Source organism: Strix uralensis, chromosome 2 (assembly GCF_047716275.1).
Source record: "Strix uralensis isolate ZFMK-TIS-50842 chromosome 2, bStrUra1, whole genome shotgun sequence".
NCBI classification, from domain to species: Eukaryota; Metazoa; Chordata; class Aves; order Strigiformes; family Strigidae; genus Strix; species Strix uralensis.
Window position 1 is genome coordinate 105,765,225 of NC_133973.1, and position 23,133 is coordinate 105,788,357.

The 23,133-nt window shown below is 44.9% G+C and overlaps 1 protein-coding gene across 1 annotated transcript in view; it reads right to left on the reverse strand.

The window, feature by feature from the left end:
* SIAH3 (siah E3 ubiquitin protein ligase family member 3) overlaps window positions 1–21,833 on the reverse strand; it is a 47,054-nt gene extending 25,221 nt beyond the window's left edge. Inside the window, exon 1 of the mRNA XM_074860998.1 lies at window positions 21,611–21,833. Coding sequence (XP_074717099.1) covers window positions 21,611–21,745 — 135 coding nt within the window. The 5' untranslated portion in view covers window positions 21,746–21,833. The remainder of the gene's footprint in view (window positions 1–21,610) is intronic.
* Window positions 21,834–23,133: the final 1,300 nt, after the last annotated feature.

Genomic DNA, 23,133 nt, shown 5'->3' on the forward strand with positions numbered 1-23,133 from the left:
CACAGGCACATTCAGCATCACTTATATCATGTATCTCTCCTCTGATGGACTTCATCCTGCAGTTCTGCCCTTCCTTCCTTGATGCTCCTGCCCAACTCTGGTGGCCAGCATGAGCCCCACAGCCCACCCCGATCCCGCAGTCTACAGCTTTCTGCCTGTGATATTCCCTTGGCTGATAGGTAAATCTTGGCCCATTACCCAACACTGCAGCAACATGTCTTTAGGGCTTCCTCCCTGTGTCAGTTACTATTATTATTTCACAAGAGCTTCTGATAGTTTGGTAGCATCCTGTTATTTTCTGACCTTAAGCTAAACTTCCTTATGACTGCATTAACTTCTCCTTTTCTGGTTGTGTATGATACAAAGTGCTTAGGAGGTCTGCAGCCAAATGTGTCCTGTCAACACACTGGCAGCTTGCTGCCTGATGCACTGGGTTTCTTGTGGTCCTCCACCACACTGAGGTGAAGCTGTGTGACAAATCAGATGTGATGAATCCAGCCTGATCTGGTACAACCACAGCGACAAGGTTTGGGAGCCTCTCTTTAAATAAAGTGCACTTGTGGAAATGTAGCAGCCCGTTGTTTCCAGATAAATACAAATAAAGAAGAAACGACAAAGTGGGTGACTCTCCCCTGCATTTGGATGTGATGAAGGACACCTCATTAACAAGTCTCCCAGCTGCCACAATAACATTTCTGAGCATGGAGCCAACACTAGCACCCTCAGTGTCTCCTTTCCCTACCTCCACTGAGACAAATTGACCCTGCCTAAGTAAGGAAGGACTTTCCTAATCACATTAGGATCAGCTTAGATGGCAGAGAGGGTAACAAAATTAGAGCTTTTAAACCATTATCTCTTCTTCATGAACATCTGCATTGATACAAGCCTGCGGAGAGTTAAGGAAAGCTGAGCTATGGCTGATCTCATTATAGCTTTAAAAACTAAAATATGTGATGGAGAGCTGATCCATGGCTGTAAGAAAACAATCAGACTCTTTACAATAGGCAAGAAAGGGCTCTGCTCAAGGCCAGAGTGGTTATATTCTGATTCTTGATTTTAAAAATAAAATTATCTCAAATTGCTCAAATCTTTTCATAGGCCCCATATGCAAACTAATAAATACACATATACCTAGTCAGATAGTGTGCCTATAATTTCATATTATACGTGTTATGTCATAGTGTTTTAATCCTGTTGTCTGCATCCTGTTTGATGTAATAATTTATTGTAATATTTTACATAACCAGAGTTGATATATTGCATGGAGAAGCCAGGGAGCGTGTCTGATCTCCTTGCTATGACAGTAATAACTGAAGTGATATGGTTATTGTACTCGGAGAGAAACATGAACTCTGCAGAAAAACTGGACTGGATGAAATAGGGGATAGGACTGGATTTTGGCTAATGCAAAGTAGACACCTATATAGCAGATGATACAGTGCTCAGGAGTTTTACTGTGCAACACGTTTTTCTTAAAAGCATTAAACAGGAACTATTCACATATTTCTTAACATACATCAGGAAAAAAAAGGACTTCTTGTTGACTTATTCGAAGAATAATTTACTGTGAAAAAAACCCCTCCTTTTATTCATATATTTACATATATAGATAAAACTAGGAAGGTCAAAAATCAACCCAAAATATTCTGAATTTGATACATCATACAGATGGGCCCAAAACACAAAGCCAGTATATGGACCTGGGTATGTTCAGAGAGGGATATATGGCTATGTTCAGCAAAAGAAGATCAAGTAGTGAACCCAAGCACTGGACTCCTGATCATCCACATACCTGAATTATCAGCTCACTCCCTGGCTCTGTTTGCACCACTCCAGCTACACTTCTCCAAGGCAAAATTGCTATAGTGAGAGCTAACCATAACCAGTTGAAGAAGTTGTTGGCATTTAGCTTCAGGCAAGAGATTGCTTCCCATCCCTCTTTCATTTAACAGTATAGACATAACCCACCAATCTCGGGCTTTGATACTGTATGTTCTCTGTGCAAGCATCACTTCTGCAATGCATTTATATTGATGTGTATAAACGCACACGTGAGTGCACGCACACACATATGTCTTTTTCGTTGCTCCAATCTGGCAGAAACCTGAGCCTAATTTTGAAATGTCACAGCTCAAATATAATCCCCCAAAAGAGTTTGCAATGCAGATCACTTCAGCAATCTGGTTCACAGCACAGCCCCAAAAATGGTTATATTCGTAACAGACTCAGATGAGAGAGCAAAAACTTTTTAAGCTAGCCTCACCGCTGAAGTCTATTATGAAACTACCCTCTCCATCTAGAGACATTTAATTGCTACCTGGCTTTTGGCCTCATTAAATTCCAGATAATTAATCCCCAAGTACTAGATTTTCACTCTGCCCCAAGACACTTCAACAGGTTTTCTTAGCAGTGGCCCTGAAATGATCATTTCCTGCTCTCAGTGCTGAACATGCTGTGCCAAGCAGTTTAATGCACGTCCATTAGTAGCGGACCACTTTGCTATATTAAGGGAAAGAAAAAGACAGGAGAAAAGTACAAGCCCTGCACTATCATCAGTTTTGCACTGAATTTGAGTGATCAGAAAAATGCAGATTCGACCACTCGCAGGACAATTACCCTGTTGCTCTCCAGGGAGCTTGGTTTGCAGAATGGCCAACGAGCCAGGCTGAACTTCAGAGCTGCTGCCACTAGAATGCTGTCATGCACCTCTCCTGCCCTGTCCTGGGGTCCTCGCCTGCCCTGCAGGGATATAACCATACCTGTCCAAAGGGAAGGGACTGAAACCTGGTCCCCTTTTTTGGCTTTGAAACCACCTCCCACTTTTCACTATCCATTCTCCAGTTTTGGTTCAAAGGTGGATAAAATCTCAAGGAAACGAGCACAATGCACTCCCCGTTGTGAAATAGGGACAAAAAACTTAGCTGCAATTTAGTCCTAAGTATATTCTGTCACAGATTTATTTCAGCCAAAACTTCCTTCTTCCTCTTAAATAATCAGCATAAGGCATTTGCTGCAGGTCTCCCTTCCATGACCGTCACCAGCAGAGGCATAGCTGGAAGGCAGCATCCCAGGGTGCTGCCCAGGCGCTGCCCTCAGGGACAAACAGAAGGCATCTTGCATGAAATTTGCACTTTTGCCCCTGAAGACTCAACAGCATTTTCATTTTTTTCTATTATTTGGATAATAAGTTTAATGTAATCTTGAGACAATGCAGCACAGACTTGAAAGTAACTTTCTAAATTTATTTTCTAGACTGTTGGGGCTGGCACAATAGCCCTGTCAGGAGCTGAAATGTCCTCACAAAGCTACTGGTTCATGCGCTTTGAAGAGAGATAGGGAATAGTGTCTGTCCTTCAAGAGACACCTTTTCTGGACTATAAATGCTATCACCTTACATTTACTTTCCCCCCCCCCCCACTGTATTTCTGTTGGTTGTATGTGGCAGGTGCCTGGACTGATTATCTTTGAAAACAGCATAATTAATGGCTTTCTGTAACTTCAAAATCAAATGTATTTTGAACTTCTTCAAAAAAACCCACTTCTTTCTGCTGATAGAAGGTGTGAACCTGTAAGTGCTGAGCCCCTGAAACTTTCCCTCAGAAGAGGTTTCATCTCTCGTTCCATAGAATTACTGAGAACACCTTCTTAATGAAAAGAGAGGAGACTGGGTCTTTCTCCTTTCTGTGTCTCAGACCTTGCTTTAACCTCAGAGAGGCCTTGGTTTTTTCAGCTCTAAAACATAGGTGACGGTATTTATAAGGAGACTGTGAGTTTCTACTTGAGGAACATTTTATGAAAGACTGGCTATTTGCCAAAGACAAGCATGATATTTTCCAGACCAATGAGCCATGGACTCTCTACTGCAGAAAAAAAAATCTACAAGGAGATCCAGTCCCCTGAAACAGGATTTTCGATATTTAATTAGAACAGAAGCAGGGCATTAAGGCATTGTAACACTGCCAGGCTGGACCCCCAAGGCTGAGGGAGCAGAAAGCCCACAGCTGATCTCCCTGATGTAGGATGACCAGGGCTGCTTCAGGAGCCTGCAGGAGCAGATGCTGTGCAGGGAAATTGCTCTCTGCCCACCCTTGGATGGGGAAACCAGCTGAATGGGTCAGGATGTGACTGGGGGAAAAATAAAGGAGCAATCTGGCAAAATGGGGCAGGGGGAGGATGCTACAGCTACTGTGGGAAAGCAGTGGAGAGAGCTGTGGGGGTAAGTGGTGTGTGCAGACATCACTGACTTTTACAGAGTGCTGAAGCACCAGTCAGTCGTTTTGCAAACTGGGGTGACTTTCACGAAGCCTCAGAGGGCAAAAAATGCTGATCCAGCAGTCGAGATGAGCTGTAACTGCACCTGTGAAAGCTGGTAGACAGAGGAGCACAGGGAAAAGCCGCCGTGGAGGGAACAGGCTGACGTGGTGAGCACCGAGGGAATGTAAGGCTATTGCAAGACTATCCTGAGGAAGGGAAGTCTCACTGAATCGATACAAACCTCTACTGTCAATCGGCTGTAATTGATTTTTCTGGGGTTGTTTCATTGCCTCCCTCCAACCCCCAGCAAAGTTTTTCTGTTTTTTACAACAGACGCAGTGTTTCTGTGGGGATATCAAAGTTCTCCTGAGCAGGAGGGAGGGGGTACTTGATTTCCAGACTTTTTGTGTGGGATCTCAGATTGCTGCTATTTCTTTAATGTTTAGGAAAAAGAAAACACTGAACAACGTCTTCCCAGGTTCCCCAAAGCCTTCCAAGGTAATCAAATGTTGCCTTTTTTTTTTTTTCTGCTGACAGTACCATTTCTAAAAATATCATATTTTGCCCCTAGACATGTTATCTCTATTGACGAAAGTCATTGTGTCCAAACTAGAGGTCTTTCTAAAAGACATCAGGGAGACGAAGTTATGGCCTTAAGCTCCTGAGAAAGGATCTTGGCTTTGGATTTTTGCAACTGGCTTGGTTAGGTTACCATAAGAGCCTCTTTTAGCTTTAAAGGATGTGAATTTATGTATGGGAGGCTAGAAAATTTTGCTGTACCTTCACCAAAGCTTCAGTCTGTGTTATGTCAGTGAGGTTTCAAAATGGGATTCCTCCTTTTGCCTGCTCCTCCCCCCACATGCTCATCATCCTCAGTGATGGATGAACATGCTGTGAGTACACAAAGTCAGTGACAAGAAGTGAAAAATCCTCAGCCTTGCAACTCGCACTTCAATTAGGGCAAAGAAGACACAAGCATGATGCACTGCAGTTCCTGCGGTTGGTGGCTAAGAGGCAGCTCAGTGATCCCAGGGGATGGTGGTACAACCCTCATTTCAGGGACCACCACTGCACTACCCAGGAGAACTATATCCCTAAGCATGATACAGAAATGGAAAAGCCATTTAACTTGTGCGATTCCCATCTTGTTCAGGGAACTACAGCAGAAGGAACCCTTGAAGGCCCACACTGTTGCTAGGTCCTGACAGACACAAATTCCCTTCCCAATTAATATTTGGTAGCATGTATATATCACTTAACCCAGATTTGATGCACAGAAATTTATTGTTCATGGTAACAGTCTCCTCTCCTTTGATCATGACAGGCCAAGAGTTTTATGAAAGTCTTTGGTACCTGCTGTGTCTACAGAAGAGTTGATTTATAGTTTGCTTAATGAACGTTGCTCTATTGCATATTGATTTTCTGTGTGGTTAATAGTTTAACTTAAAAATGATGTGAAGGCCATAACTACATTAAGCCTGTATGAACAGCAAAACACCCCAACATAATACAGCAAAAAATTGTTGCTGACCTGGAGCTGATGCATCCTCTCTCTGAGAACTTGTTTAAGCATCATAGCTAACACGTTCTCTGAAATAATTTTTCTCAGAGGTGAGCTCATAAGCAAGCTAATTAAATACCAAATTGATTATTGCAGGTACATTTACTGGGCATGAAGAAGTGATGCATCTCTGACATTTCCCTCTGTAAATATGTTTTAAATTAGTCGTTGGTAGTTAATTACCATACTGTAAAATTAAGGCAAATAGATGTATTTTGGATGCTATAAGGCAGCTGGTTTATGGTAATTAAATAACATCAATGGATTATGCTTAGATAAAAATTCTGAAAAGTCAGGAGAATCACATCATGGGATGGCATTTATTGCTTCCCCAGGCATAGCTTCTGGATTAGAGAAGGCACAGAGGATACGTCCACATCAGTGATGAGGACAGCACAGAGCAGGAAGGAGGAGGCTGATTTGCAGCAAACTGTTATATGTTGAGGATGACTTGTCAATACCCCCTGTTTCCTGGCTATGAGGTTTGGGGTGGCTGCCGATGCTGCATGTACACCACAGGTTACTTCCCACCAGGGTAGCACCCATGCATGAGCTGCAGGACACAGCTGCAGGCTTGGGAGCTCAGGGGGCGATGCACCCCTGCCACTCTTGTCCAGAGAAGGATTTAACGCCTAGAGCACATGCATTTCTTTCCTTCTTCAGCTTTGGGACTGGGTTTGAGAAGGAAGTCCATCAGAAAGCCAGGACTCCTACTCTTGCTCCTCTTTTTGTTTTGCATCTAGAGCAGCCACCCTGGGCTGATGAGATTTGCACCTTTTTGGAGATTTGGCCATGACACTGTATTGTGTCCAAGATACAATTCAGCTGGTCACATAACCTGGCCAGCATGAGTGGCCTTAGCCTTAGCTCACACACTGAAAGCGAAGATAATACATGAAAAAACAGTCATTTGGAACTGTGACAGCCTCAGTACTCATTTCCTATGGTGACAGGTATCTAGAAAATTAAGTTCCCTGGCAGGACAAAGGAAAACCTTGCCTTTGACCACATAGTATAGGTACATTTACTATTGCCTGACATGCCCCTCCATTCTTGTTTTACCCTGTCCTAAGGCAGTGCACAGTGCCCCCTTGAATTTTCTGCCAGTTAAGAACCTCCTAAAAATCACTGAGCTGACAAGTTTTTTATTTGCCTCATGACATTAGGACATTTTCTATGAGAATTAAATCCCCCTGGAATTAAAGCCTTGAGAGTGGATGGCGGTACTGCAGACTCTGCAGTTTCTGCCTCTGCTTCAGTGCTGGGAACTCAACATGTTTGGGGCTACACAAGGCACAGTCTAATCACTGTTGTGCATGGGGAACCACTAAGAAAACCCAAAATTATGAAGAGCATTTTTGTTTATCAGTGAAGTTAAGGCTGGCAAATACTCCCACACATTTTTTAATCGGGTCATTGGTGTGGTGAAGCCTAGATGACTTATGATTGACCTCCCAAGTGTTTTGCCTTTGCCAGGGAAAAGCACTAATACACACTTTTCCAAAGCACTACCTTCAACTTTGACATAGGTGGCTGAATTTTACTCTGGTTGCACACTGAAAGTAAAAGGTGCTAACTTTGCTGTCTGTGTTAGGGAAAAAGTCAAGATGTTGATGCAGATCTGCCCCAAAGCCCCAATGCATAATGACAAAGGAGGTTAGGGGGCTGCGCATGCCTTGTGGTGTCTACCTCAGACCACCATTTTCTGTCCACCTCCATCTCCTCCCATGGTCCCAGGTGAAGCGGGCATCCTCTGCTTCCCTCCTGAAAGCAGGCGGGGACGGCATGCTGCGTAATGCTGAGGCGACATGATTGCTTCATTCCCTCTCAGTGGTGGCTGCATATTAACTGTGGATTAATGAGCCCTCTAAGTATTACTTAATGCTCCTAAAATGCTTTATATTTTCTACTTACAGGATAATCATCATTAAGGGATTAAGGTAAAAAAATTACAAACTTAGGTGGCTACAATTAAGCTTCAGCATCCTCATTTTGGGTCTTACATATTTTCAACCTGACTGTGAGATCGGAAGAGCATATCCCCCCAGCCTTACTGACACCAAAAGGATTGGCAGCTTCACAGTATTTATGGCAACAGGACCAGTTTTGTGGATGGGTCCCTCACACACGTACAGCAGCTTAACCTACAGCAGGAGATTTGACTGTTTTGGCCTCCATCCCAAACTACCTAACTGATGTCAGAGAACATTGTCCCCCACTTAATTTACAGAGAGAGAAATCAAAGGCATAGATGCCTGCTGAGCATCCCAGCTAGCTGATCCCCTCCCCACAGCTCCGGCAGCATGATGGACCACTGCAGCACGTAGATGTGCCCGTCAGGTTTGGAGGCAGGTAAACCACAACAACTTGGCAGAATGCTGCAGTGAACAGATCCTGTCTCCTGCAGGGCTTATTAGTTCAGGCACAGCACCCACCCAGTGCAGCTGTTTATCCATGAGGCTTGGCCTGGCTCGTATCTAGCCTCTGCGGCATCTCTGCTCCATCCTTTCTCCCACCCCAGCTCCTGGGGTGAGAGGGGCAGGTGATGGGCAACCTGCACATGTTGTTGGTGAGCTCAAAGGCTGTGTTTGTGCATTGAGAGGAAAAGCAGTTTTGGGTACAGAGGTAAGTACAGCAAACTCTCTGTCACCATTAGCTGTAGCCTGGACTCAGAGCACTGGGTCCGTTATCCCTGAGTGATCTCCAGGGAGCTCAGCCTGATTTTTCCCATGAACTCAGGAACAGATGCTCACTGGTCTTGGGGAAGTCTGTTATCTGCAAAACTGGACTTAGGCTGTTGGACTTTTTGCCTGCAGAGGGCTGGACTAGGTTCTTGCTCATCTTTCAACACTCAGCTGTTTGCAAACACCAGGTGGCACAGGTCTTACTGGAGTGCCTGAGCTGTAATTGCAGGTCAGCTAGGACCGGAGCTGGCTGCAACCCACTGTGTAACTTGCCTGTAGAGAGCATCAAGGCCCTTTTCCATGAAAAACAACTCAGAAGCTACCTGATCTGCAGTTTTTTCTATGTTGTAAAAGTCAAGAAGCAAAAGTTACTATTGCAAAAAATGCTGAAAGGCTGGTTTTGGCATCAATTAATTTTCCCTATGAGCAAGTAAAGAAAAGGTCTTCCCATTCCCAACATCTGCTTCATCAGCCTGAGTTCTTCTGCTATAGGCTGTTGATTGGCCTCTGGCAAATTAAAGTTGCTTTAGTTAAAGCAGCAAATAGGCAAAATACTCAGACACAGCCTGGATTTATCTGTGAATTGGGATGTTGTTTTCTAATCACTGGCTTATTATTAAAAAATCATTAAAAGCTTAAAAATTATTAAGAGATACCTCACCAGTAAGCTGCAACACTAAATTATCTCCAGTTGCCTTGTGAAGCTCCTGGAGATTAAGCTGGCTTCAGATCTGTTTTCTGATAGTGCCGTCATCTTTTACCAACAGCCTGAAAGAAAATTCAGTCTTAATAATCAGTTATTTTACAAATCAGTGGTTATGTTTGTGCAACCTTGCATGACCTTCACATTTTTGAGTCTCTTTTTTGAAATATTTTCTATCATAGAAGAAACCCAGTAAAATTTTTGTTTTATTTTTAAAGCTATATTATTTCCCGTATGATTTAGGCCCTTGAGATTCCAGGTAGAAATTATAATTGGACAAATGATTCCAGTTTGGCTGTAAGGGGGAAACCAGATGAAGCGATGGTGAATTACTGCAAGCATTTTTGTCTGATTTCCTGCTACACTTTAAATCTTGACCTGGGCATAGTAATGAATTATCTGCAAGTAAACACACCCCTATTTGTAAGGCACATGTTCCCGCTGCATTGCTGCCTTCTTTGAGTTTTCATTCTGCTAAGTTGGCATGTGGTTGTGGAAAACATGTCTTTCCACCCACTCCCAAAAGCACAGATAATGAGAGGTCTAAACCTGGGTACATGTCTTGAGGTAAATATTTATGTAGGATACTGCTTGACTAACAACAGTAAAGAGGTCGCCAAAAAACATTTTCCAGAATGATGACAGAGAGGAAACTAAATGAGCCAGATGAGCCCCTGACCACATCATAACTGTTTTGTAGGAATGAGAGGAGAGAAAATGAAATGCGAATACCTCTCCCAAGCCAACAAACCTTAAACACCAGCAAAACACTTTTCAAGGACCAATGCTCAGGCTTCTGTCAGATATCCTCCACTGAAGCTTGCTACAGTGGCCTAGGACATTCCTGATCTCAGTGCCTTCACGGCCACTGCCAGGAGTCATGTTCTCACAGCCAAGGCAGAAAAGGAGAACATGTACCTACATTTCAGCTGCCACTTTAGTCCAACATACTAATGCAAACTCTTTTAATAATCCCACAAAGGCCTGTGAGCATGAGGACCAAGCTTTATCTTCCCTTCTGCTGACCCTGCACCAGAGCAATGACCAGATTTTAAGGGACCGACAAACTCATGTGGAATGTCAAAATTTTAAGCTTCCCCAGCAAAATACAGGTCACCCACAGACTTCCGTATTATAAACCACAAGCTGGCCTAAAAAGGCTGGGTAAATCAGCATTTCCTCACCTCTAGTGATGCTATCTCATCCTAAGTCACCAAAGTCTATGCAGCATGTCTGTCTTTCACTGACCAAAGACAAACAGAAACAAACTCCATAGAGCCTGGGAGCAGACCCAGAATCCAGGCAGGGAACAGAAATTACACTACCTAAGGAGCCTTTCTGCTTTGTACCTCTTTGCACAGCTAATTAACACAGCTCAGATGCCAAAAAGTGGGCCTGAAGCATTAGGGATCCTGCCGTAGGGGGAAAGTAATCATGAAGCAGTTAATTGAATAAACCCAAAGAAAGTTTGTTCTGCTGGCAGCCATCCCATAAGGAGAACGAAAGGCAGATTTGTCCAAGTGGATTATTTGCTCCGTGTGACTTGCTCCGTGTTATTTGCTCCACTCAGCGCTCTTTAAGAACATGTTTACCCTTGTGCCACGGTGCAGTCTTTTCTGATAGAATTTGAACAATCTGTCCTCTCTCCTTTAGAGTTTATTTTATATTGCTTGTAATTACCAATAAGGGTGCTTATTCCAAAACATATTTTGAAGTATGTCTTTCTCATTTTTGTCATACCTCATCTACCACAGTGACCTCCTTTCCAATCCAGACTGATTTCATTAGCTGGTAATATCCCTGGGCTTTGGAATACCATAAGGATTTGCATTTCTGATGAGCTTAAAGTACTGAATACTTATGTAACTGCTATAGCTCCATACTTTTTCACTGGCATCAGTCTCCTGTGATGATTTCTGAGAGTGTCCCACATGTTTGTCTGTCTGCCTTCTTCATTCTTTTGAGATATGTCTTTCAGATATGACTTTGGCTTGGTTATTTTTGATTGAAATGTTCAATGATTGCTCTTGAGACCCTTACACTCCTGCACCCCTCCTTGCACACCAAGCTCTGTTTTTATACAGGATTGCAGGGTCAGAACAATTCGGGTGTGAAAGGACCTCTGCTCAACCCCTCTGTCCAACCCCTGCTCAAAGAACAGTTAACTGCAAGGATAGATCAGGTTGCTTGGGGTCCCACCAAATTTTTAAAATCTCCAAGGATGCGGATGGCAGAGCCTCTCCGGGCAGGCTGTGCCAGTGCCTCACCCCTTCCGTGAGAAGGGCATTTTAACTCATATCTAGTCAAAATATCCCTTGTTTCAGCTTATGTCTGGTCCTTGTTGTCCTTCCAGTGTGCATCTGTGGGAAGAGTCTTGCTCTGTTTTCTCTATACAGTCTCATAGATTAATTGTAGACAGCAATTCCCTTCTCTTCTCCAGGCTGAGCAAGTGCAGCCCTCAGCCTCTCCTCCCCCACCCTGTGCTCCAGCTTCCTGGTGCCCCTTACTGGGCTTGCTTCTCTGTGTCAGTGCCTTTCTTGGGGTAGGGAACCCCAGGCAGGACTTGGTACTCTGGACGTGGTCTCACAAGTTACATTCCTGCTGGTTACAGTCCTACTAATACAGCCCAGGATGAAGTTGGCCTTTGCCACAAAGGTACATTGCTGGCTCACGTTCAGCTTGTCCACCAGGACCCCTTTGTCCTTTTGTCTCGCCTGGCAATGGTGACAGCATCCATGGTTTACTCGCCTCTTTTGCCTGAAATTCTCTGTTGTCAGTTAGTCCCAAAAGTTATTCCCTATTTTTTTTCTTGATCAGAAGTTCCTTCTAGTAGAAATAAATTGAAAGATCTCACTCTGCAGTTACGTTGCCAGACATTTCTTTGCTAAATCTGAAATCTCCCTCAAAACTTGCTTTTGGACAGCGGAAAGAAGATTATCTTACCTGAACCCATGTAAAATAGTAGTGGATATAATACTTGGTGTTACTGTGCCCAAACTATCTGGATTTATCTCAAGGAGACAATTATACTCATTGGGTTTTCTTGTGCATAGGTCAAAGGAACTGTAGGGTATCAGTAGGGTTCATTTCATCTAACTTCAGCTAGACAAAAATGACATATCCATCCCAAGCTAGTCTTCTGGTTTCCTTGATTGTCAGTGACAAGAAAGACAATCTTCCTTTGAGGACAATTAATCTCACTGATCCTAGACTCCAAAAGATGTTGCACCACAGATGTGTCCTCAGAGCTCAGGTAGTACAAGCAGAGAACTCACAGTACTGCCCCACAAGGAAAACCTGGCCCCCACTGGTCTGTAATGTGCCTTTTCATATCACTGGGCCTCAACCAGCAGAGATAACATCCCTGCATGCAACCAAGTATCCTCACCTGAGCTGATGTTGCAATGCAGCAGTGACACATCCAGGCTCACTTCCCTGTTAAAGAGGAAGACGTCTTCAATTTTCTGTCCTGTGCTCTTCAAAAGAGATTGATAAATTTGCTGGACGCCAGCAGGTTTTTCATATGATCTTTTGCTGGATCAAGTTTGATAATTTTTAGAATAAATATGTCTGAATAAGGGTCTGATCCTGCAAAACATACATATTTTTGAATCTGTGCACATGCTTGACACTGAACCCCTGAGTGGTCTTGCTGAGTTCCGGGCACTACCGTGATCACCCCACTTGCTGCCATCCTGCCGTTTGCACTTCAGCCTCTCATTTCCATAAAGCCTGAAGGTGACCTTAACCATCCCCTTACCCCAGCTGCCCTATGTAATCCTTGTGTGGTGGTTATTTACTCCATTTCCACACTTATTACTTTCCTTATTTTCCACATGGCAGTCCCTAGGAGTGGAAGAATGTTTTCATCCTCTGCTGATGTGGTTTTCTGCTCCATAGCATCCGCCTCCTTGCTCATCTATAGTGTTTGTTTTCTGCACAAGGGGATGTTACCGATTTCATCTTTTTCTGTCTCATTTATTCTCAATTTCTCTGTTTCTCTTTCCATTTCAGCTGGCACTTGATGTGAGAGAGTGTGTCATCTTGTGTTTAAGATATTCACAAGGACCATGTCTCTTCACCATGCATTTCCCAGGGGTTGATGGGCAATTTGCTAGCCACTCTGGAGCTTAATATTTCCATGTGGAAAATATCAGTAACATCACAAAAGCTGTGCAAATTATTTATTTTTCACTGAGGAGGCCAATCTGGAAGGAAAAGGGGGTTCAGTTTGGATCAGCTCAGAACAAAGTTGCTCTGAAAGAAAAGACTAGAACTGAAAGCACCGAATCTGCTGTAGAAATAACTGGTTAATTCCTTTCCAAAGTTGTTTCAAACATTTCTACCTTTTAAAAAAAATATACCAAAATAAACACGCAAAGTACTCAGAGGTCTCAGCCGTTTTCCCCCAGTGACACTTTCATGTTGCTGCTGAGACTAAAGGGGAGAGCTAAAGATAAATCCATTAATGTTATATAAGATGCTCAGAAATGTCTCTAAATAAATAAAAGTGCTTCAGATTGTACACTGTGTACATGTCAGGTGATTTATCGGCAATGCCAGGATGCTGTTCCCTCTTTGGAGGAGAACACTGTGGGAGAGTTGATCAGGAGTATTGCAGGTGGCTATTAGCAGCAGGTCACCCAGCGTAATTTTCAGGACATCTTCCATGCACAACTGAAATTTTGCCATTCAGCACAGCCCTCAATAATCCCTAGGGATAAGAGCTTTGTGGGAGGTTGTGAAAACCAGCTGAGGCCACTGCCCTGCCCAGCTGCTTGCTCCTGCAGCATGGAAGCAGAAGGGACGTGTGTGCCTACTTCGGCTGTGCACACACCAGACCACCAGCTTAAATCCCTGCAGAAAGTGGATTTGCTCTGCCACATCAAAACAGAGGGAAGATATTCTTTTTGGCCAGCACTGGTGAAGAGATCATGATCATGGCTCACTGCGCTGGGTGGACAACAGGCTGCCGCGGCACCTCCTGCTTGAGCCCTCATCTAGTGCACGATGGCAATCGGGTTTTGCAGCCATGTAAGGCACTTGACTTCCTCACCAGCTGCACCTGTGAGTGGTAACAGCAATGTTTTGCTGCTCTTTGTAGTGATCCTTGTCTTGCTGGTGATCGTTTTAAAGTGGGACTTCATCTATCAATGGGGAAATTGGTGGCACCAAACAAGCTGAGGATGGAATGATTGTGATTTCTTCTGAAAGAGCTTAGAGGAAAATAAGAGATCCAAAGTTTCAGTGAAATTAGTGATGCTTTCCTTTCAGTGGGAGTAAACAAAGCCCAAAATTAGATTACTGAATGTCAAAGGAGCAGAATCTTTTGCGTTAAAACTTTGGTATAGCAGGGAATGGGCAGGATGAGAAGGAACAATAGCGCAGAAGAAAAGGCACTCGACAAAAAGAGAGAAGCTGTGGAAAGAAAAATAATGCAGTCTGATAAGGTGTTTAATGTCTCAACATCCATGCTTTTCACTTCCAAATACAGCACATATAGAGAGGTGGACTGGGAAGTTGCTGTCACATTCAGCCAGACCCAGGTGGAGACTTCAGGCTCAGGCTCTTCACAGCTCCATCAGAATCTGGACCCAGATCAGCTGAACATGGTGGCCCAGCTCTGCTCACCTCTGTTGCAAAAATCACACAAAAAGCAGGCCCAGTGTATTACCTAAATCTTGTTCAGCTCTCCAAAAGAATTCTCTCCTTTTTGGTGGCTCATGTGCCTCCTGGCACCCATCTTCACCAGCTCCAAGGAGGACCATGGCTCTGCACTGCGCTGTGCCATGCTGTGCCATGTGTGCCAGTGGCAATGCCACTGAGAGGTGCTAAGGGCAGCCCATCATGGTCATCGTTCCTATGGTCAGTGCTCCCATCATGCCAGGGTAGCAGCACTCCTCGCCACCCCAGCCTCATGCAGCCAGAAAAGTGTGGCTGTGTTCTCCCATGCTCCTCATTGCCTCATTCAGCCCCTGGTAAAGCTGGGTAAAGACTGTCCTCCCACTACCACCCTGTGAAATTATTGCAGGTTTCACAGTTTTTCCCTCTTCTGCACCCGGCTGAGAGACACTGATTGCCCATTGTGATGGGAAAGCTTTGGCCGTGTGGGGAGGGACCCAAAGTCTCAGCTCTGAGCCAGGCAGGACAAGGATTATGGGCTTTCTATGGTATAGAAAGCACTGAACCCCTGGGAGATAGGGCATAGCCACAGAGGCTCCTTTCCCCTGCTTTACCAGAGCTCTTGAGATCTGCTGTGCTTCCTTTAAACTCTGTTCCTTGGATTACTTAAGAACCTCAGATTGTCTCAGAGAAAATAAAAGAAGATTCTAAGTGCCCCTCCAGCTAAGTGTGCTGGGAGGTCTTTGATACTAGGAGAGAATCTTAATGGTTAAACAAAATTTAAACAAAAATTTATTGTCTCTGTGAATTCTGGCTTTGAGGCAAAATTCACAATATTTGGGAACATGGCCTCGGACTTTTTAACATCTGGGGCTTGCAGAACTATATTCAGTGCTTGGCTTTTCTACTGAGGAAACCAGCAACATGTGCTAACTAATGCTAGTTGTGGGAATGTCCAGAGGTGACTTACATCTGCTGGGAAGCAGACTGAGACCTCACCACTCATTTCATGTAATCAAGGCTTGTATTAAAACACCCATCTTTCCTCTGCACACCATGTGTTAGCCACAGCATTTGCTTTGGGGCAGTATTTCTCCTGAGGGTGGTATCTGGGCTGTTATGTCTAACCCAAAGGCCTGCACTGAGAAATTCTTGATATACTGAGTCGTTTCAGAGTGGGTGGATTACAAAGCGATATGTGGTGGTATCTGATGGTTACTCCTCACCCTGCTGTTAAACACCCTGCGAAGCGGAGAGGCATTTCTCCAATATTAAAATAACAGCATTGTCTTTCATTGATAACATCTGACTTGAACCATCTTGTAACCAGGTCAGGCTTATTATTGAAATTCACCCTCAAAATCAAACGTTAGTAGGAAAGGACTAGATGCTTACCCACTCTATCCCATGTCTGGAGATGTAGCATGACAGGCAGGGTCAGTTAACAGCAGTGATTAATTTTCCACAGCAGGTTTGGGGTTGGAAGTGGGGAGAAGGAAGCTGGAGCATATTAACACAGAAACTTCTGAGACAGCAGCTCTTCTCGTCCCTCTCCCTCCACCAAGGAGATGCCGTTCATTGTTATTCTGGGAGACCATGCTGAAGCTCAGAGCTGCCCTGCTTTGCAGTGTGCTTGGAGCAAAGTTCACATTGCCCTGTGCCGTGGCCCCATGAGTTGTGCAGGCGAGTGAGCCTGTGGGCTCAAGGTTAATGGGTTATGGGAGAGGGGAGCTCCTGGGACCAGGCAGCAGCATGGGTGGATGAGTCCTGGGGGAGAGCTGCCAGAGTGTGCTCTGCCTCACCTCCACAGAGCTCCATTATGGTCACATCTGCAGGCAGCTGAGGAGACATGACCGGAGGCTCCCTGGGTGCTTGTGGCCAATTTAGTTTCCAGTTTTGCCCACTGAAATCCCTTCAAACAGAGGCAGGGCTGAAGGAGGGGTGTCCAAGCAGTGTTTTTTGGTGCTGTCCACATCCCTACAAAAGGATTTGAAAGTCTGAGGTACCCAGTGCTCACACATCTCTGGCTCACAGCTGGGATGGGACCCAGGCACCTTGCCAGGACCCTGGGTTTGCAGGCAACAGGGGGTTTTGCAGCCCCTCTTGCCATGGCTGTCATGATCCTGCTGGACATTGGGGTCAAATGCCACTTGGGCTCCCCAAATCACAGACCTACACAGGATATTTGAGGGTGTCTGGGCTGAGACAGTGGCAGAGGATGTCTGGGGGTTGTTAGCAGCAGGTTTCAGAGTCTCTCTACTCCCTTGCAGCAAATAAATAAATAAATAAATCTCACAGGGGTATAATGTACCATAGCACTTTAATCCTGCTGGGGATAAAGTGGATTACAATGTTATTTGGCTGGCCACTTCGTGCAGAGAGAAGCTGTTATAACAGGACTCAAATCCCTTCCCTAACTCAAAGCAGATTTGCTTGTTGCTTAAAAAAATAGCTAGAAGACAGCTTGGCCCCATAAACCGTGTTGCAACCTTTTTTGAATATAAGGTTGAACTATCTATGCCCTCCTTTAAATATGCTGCTTTTTGTAATTCAATGAGTTCCTCGAAGTCCTACAGAGATGAAGACAGTGGTTTTTACAAGAACGTTGTAAACCCACTTTTTCAATCTTTACAAGAACAATTTTCACACTCCCCTAAGAGTTAAAGTTGCGTGCAAAAAGCTGGTAACTCCTTGAATGAAGGTCTGTTTTACCCAGATGTACACAGCACCTCGCTAGGCTGTGATTGCACACATCTATTAACAGGGGGGAAATGCAGAGGAATTCACTGAGCCTCATCTCTGCAGGACCAGCAAACCCTGCTCATTTCTTCCACGCACATGGAGCACCTTAAAACTTTCCCCACATGCTGCACCCGGCAGCCAGCAGCATAAACAATGCTCCTTTAATTAATATGGCATTGGAGGCAGCAGCCACTTGGCTGGGGAACTCTGTTGCCTGACTGTGCCTCTCCAAGGGGAGACATCGGGGCGACTATATGCTTAAAGGAAAGCAGGTTACAAGATAATGCATACAATACAATTGAGAACAAAGGTGACCTATAGAAGTGAAGTAAATATGTGGTTTTCTCTGCTTGGCAAGTGAATTTTGATCCCAGAGTAACACTGCATCATAGGGTGCTGCTGCCATGCCTGGGAAAGCTTGCGGGAGGACAAAAAGAGAAAAGCATCGAGAAGAACAAAAAGACTCAAAAACAACCTCCCCACCCTATTCACACCCCTGCCAAACAGGCAAAATGGAGGGGGACGGTTGCAAAATTGTCTTTCCTTGTTTAGAGCTGCCTGTGTCAGCCTGTCGTGCACAGGGAAATAGCAGCAGATCAATAGAGGTGTCTGCACTGATACTCTTACTGTCTTCTCCTTTAAGATACACTGAATCACTCATCAGCCTTCTCAGTTAATGAGCCTTTCAGTGGGAAGAAAGACACAGGTTTCTTTAGAAACTTGTGCTTCTCTGCCGACCTCGGGACCTCTCCTAAAGGAAGAGGTAAGTGATGGGCTCTGGTCACAGTCAGAGATCTGGGCTGTGATTGCCGTGACAGCATGCTGACATAACTTTACTGGAAGCCCCCCTTGGTCTAACTATGTGTCTGTGGCAGCAGAAGATGGTGCAACTTTTCCCTGGAGGGTACCAGGTCTCCCCTGCCCTCTGCTGCTCACCAAGTGCTCTACGTGATGCCAAATCTCTGACACATATACGTGATCATCAACCACGGGTCCTCAGGGTGGGCTGGATCTCATTACCATCTCTGAGCACTCCCCTGGATGGAAGGAGTGAGAATGGAGGTCCTGCTGCAATTTGACTTTAATGGAGTTATGTGCGTTGGCACTGATTGAGGACCTGACCTATGTGAGGGATGTCAGTGTGCATAATCACACCAGAATATGATGCCTGTCATTTATCATTTGCACCAGTCAGCCAGGAGCCCCCTTGCCTGGGTGCTATGGAGATACAGAATAAAATAATCCCTTTGCAAAGAGCTTACAATTTTGAACTAAGCACAAACATTTAAGCCTAGAAGGGAAGGGAAAGAAATGACATTGCTCCTAGCCCTTGTTTCCTAGCAGGCTTGTATTCATCGACCGTGAACCTTAATACAGTTTTCACTCCACTTGTCAATTGTTAAGATAGATCTGGGGGATGTCAACAAAATGTTACAGTTGAAATTACCCAGCTAGAAATAATAGACTATGAAACATCAAAGTAGCCATAATACTGTAAACCACCACAGAGGACTATGCTTGGCCTTTTCATTTTTAATGGTCCCTCAGGTGTCATTTGGCATACAGGACAGTCTGGGGGGGATTTCCCCATTCCAGCTTCAGAAGTCTCTGCACCAGGTTGCTGGAGAGAGCAACCACAACCTCCCTGGGCATCCCCTGGAGAGAAAGGAGCACCCTGAGAAGCAGGTTCATCTGGCTTGTCTCTGACACCAGTTTTTGGACATGGTGTCTTGCTGGCTGAAGGTGACCACCTCTTCACCACCAGGCACAAGCAGGTGGGTTGAGGTGTTTTGCTCAGAGATGACTGGTGTTGGCCCGAAGGCTCCTACGGCTGGTGCTGGCAGTGGATGCCAGTAGTGCTGTGCTGAGCACAAAGGGGTCTGACCCACCCTCTCTTCTGGGTGTGGGCACAAAGTGATGGTATGTTCTTTACAGAGCTGGTGGGAAACTAATCTGAACATCCTGGGAGCAGATCAGTGCTAAAGCCCTCTGTATTTACCCTACTGGATGTGAGCTTGGTAACTTGGGAGCACCTTCAAAGCATATTTCACTTTACAGTCAGAGGGGTTTTTTCAGAGCAGAGAGGTTTCTTGTCAGCTTGTCCATCTGCCTGGTGTCTCAACAGGCCCATGTGGGGAAACACATGCCATCGGGTTCCCACTGCAGTCCTATCAGGGAAGAAATTCCCACCCAGGTCAAGACAATTCTCACTGGGGCTTCACTGATACGTCAGATGTTTTCCTAGAGGCTCCCGTTGGTTTCCAAGAGAGTTTTGCATCCAGTGTCTGCTTTCAAGAGCTGCCAAGAGTACCGAGATTGCTCATCTCTCTACCGTGCTTTGGGTCTGACCAGTGAAGAGCTTGGCCATGGGGGATTTTAATAAACTGAAATACCCAGTGTGTTTAACAGAGAGGAACAGAAGCATCAACTTTTTTTGATATGTTCAAAGATAAAATGCTGCATCTCCTACAATAGCAGATCTGCAACTCAAGAGGACCTGAACTGATAAATTCAGCTCTAGTCCTAGATACCAGTGGAGCAGTCAGTGGACACCCCTCTGTGTGCTTATGGGACCTCATCAGACAGTGCCACTGGCATTGAAATTGTATTGTGACCTTCAATAACCTTTTTTCTGCTCATTTTTTTTTTAAACAATTAAAATTATAGATAAAAGTAGCAGGAGACAGTCATATAAAAGGGGTCGAGCACAGAAGCATTCATTTACAAAATCTCCCCATGCACTTAAGAACGCGGCTATTTCTTGGATCTATTTGGATGGCCAGACCCTTTCAGATAATGACAGGGCTGCGGGCTTTTTAAATAGCTTGTGTCTGCAGAGGAGCATGATGCCGGGAGAGGCGAGCCCGCACCCGAGTAGTCCATCCCCTGGGAGTGCCTGCCCCGGCCGGCGGTGCTCGCTGAGCTGAGCACAGCCTTGTGCAGAAACCCTCACGGAGCTGGTGCCTTGTTGGAAACAACCTTTCCCTGCCTGAGCACAGCCTGAGACTGGAAATATAACTCTGGGAAATCTGCCTTTTGGGGGAGGGGGATGCTGCTCTGAAGAAGGATTTACCCCATCAGTGGACCTTCCAGGGACCTGCAGCTCAGCAAAAACGTTCTTTGCAACCCCTCTGAGTTTCTCACAGGGACCCCGGCAGAGCCAAAGATAAGTCGTCCCGAATTAAATTAATTTCTGAGCTTGTGTGGGTCTAGCGGAGCGGCAAGTCAGATACGCAAGGACTTACTGCAAAAAAGGAGTCACTTTGTTAAAGTTGGTCATTCACTGCCATGATAAAGTAATTAAAGCCTCCCAAATAGCTTTATGCCCCTGCTGCTCCTTTACATACAAACATCAAGGCTCTGACACAGACAGAGCTGTTGACACTTTGTCTGTGAAAATCCAGAATTGTGCGAGTAAGAGAAATGTTTTATGGGGACTATAAATAGTTTTGCATTAAGGCAAATGTATTCTCCCGCCTAAAATAGATTCACCTTGCAAACAGCTTAAGGACAGTTTCAGTGCCAGAGGAACGCCTTCAGTCTCCCTTCAGAAGACAAATACAGCCTTTTTCCCCCAAAAAAGCAAACAAGACCAGCAGCCAGAGACCCCTTTGTTGCCATCCCCCCCTCCTCCCTGGTCCCCACTGCCTGGCAGCATCCTGTGCTTGGGTGTCAGCCTGGGAGACCACCCAACATCCTTCCACTAAAAAGGGTCTTAAATATATTCAACTAACTTTTCCAATAATTTTTTCCAGATTCTTGCAACACGCGTGCTTATTACACAGGTGAAAGGGATGAGGAAACTTTGGGGAGGGGGAGCAGCAACTTCCCACAATCGCTTGGAGCAGTGGTTGCTTCTCCTTCGCTCCAAGGGGAATCATGCAGCCAGACAATGCAAACATCCTCTCTGCCAGGGCTGCAATGTGTTAACAGCACTCTCCCCTTGCTGCCAGAGCATCATTTCATTCCCTGCGGAGAAATGCCAGTGGTGGTGGTGGGGGAAGATGAGAAGATGTCAGAAGAGAAAAAATATTTTTAACTCACCTTTAGGCTGTGCGTTGGGTTGACGACGCAGACAAGTTGCCCGGCAGCCGAGAAAACCCTCTTTGCCTTGTAGTGCTGAAACCGCAGGTGAATAAGATCTAACACAGCCCCAAAGCACTGGGTGAAGAAAAGCATCACAACTTTTGGCGTTGCTGCTGCTGCTGCTGCTGCTGCTGCTGCTGGTGGGTAGGGGAAGCAGCGAGGGAGCCCCTGAGTCCTTGAGCCTGGGGAGGGAGTGCAGTCGGCGAGCGCTACGCTCCGGCACGGCTTAGCATGCCTTCATATTCATCATCAAAATAAGACGGGAAGAGGCTTGCAGCAGCGGGGCGGCCAATGGAAAGGACAGAAATGTTATCCTTGAGGTCCGGAGACAGCCAATAACAAATGCCTCCCCTCCAGAAACTCCCTGATGAATTGAGCTTGGTGGAGAATGTATTATTGAACATTACCATACATCAGCACATTGCATTTATCTTGTGATTACAGCCAGTCATACGTAAGGCTGTGGAGATATGCAGGCAAAATTGATTGCTTAATGTCTCCATTTATTAATTACCTTAATTTAACCAAAGAGCGCTCAAACACCAAAGGTAAATGTAAGACGTAGGGAAGAAGCCCACCAGTGAAACTGTTAGAAAGTAGCAAAAATAGATTAAGTAGAGTATGTATTACTGAGGGAGAGAAATCAAATATGCAAAGAGAGTTACAGTTCCTTGCAGGGGTTAAGCAGAAGTAGAGCTCGCTATATAAATAGATTCACGTCTGTGCATTTGCAGGCTTCAATTTGGATTTTAACCACTCTGAAGTTTTCTGAATTTTACATTCTGGTACTTCACAAGGGTCCCAGCACACAAATAACATTTCCCCCATCACTAAAAATAGGAGAGGTCAGGTCTCGGGTCTGGTGTAACTTGGCATAACTCCATTTAAAGTCAGCGATGTTTTCCTGATTTACACTTGCCGGTGGATCAGGTCCATTGGACACAAAACACAGCAATTACTGGATGCTGGAACTATGAGAGCATAAAAAGGCACAGAACGTGCTTCTAAAAATAATGAAATACATGATGCATGAGAGCACACACAGAGAGAAACTTGCACTGAGGGAAAAGTGGCTTCTAAATCAACAGAATAATTAAACATGCAGAAGACTTTGGCTTGTCATTCATCTGCATATCGGTGGACAGGAAATTACGAATTAGCCATTAGATCGTCGTAGGCATTAAAAAGGAATTAGGGAAGTGCAAGGAAAATAACATGCTTTTGCATATTATTACCAGTGCATATCTCTGTTGGTGGGCAGGGATCCTTCTCGAGCCATTGAGTCTCATTAAACATGAGTCCCCATAACTGGGTTTTCCAGGAGGTGACTACACCGAAGCAGCCGAGGGAATCAGAAAACACATTCATTTCACGGGACAATCCTGTGTGATATGTTGCTGTGCTTGTTAATAAATCAAAGAGAGTTAATTTAATTAGGTCTCTGCCAGAACTTCCTATCAGGGTGCTATTTAGGCTTGCTA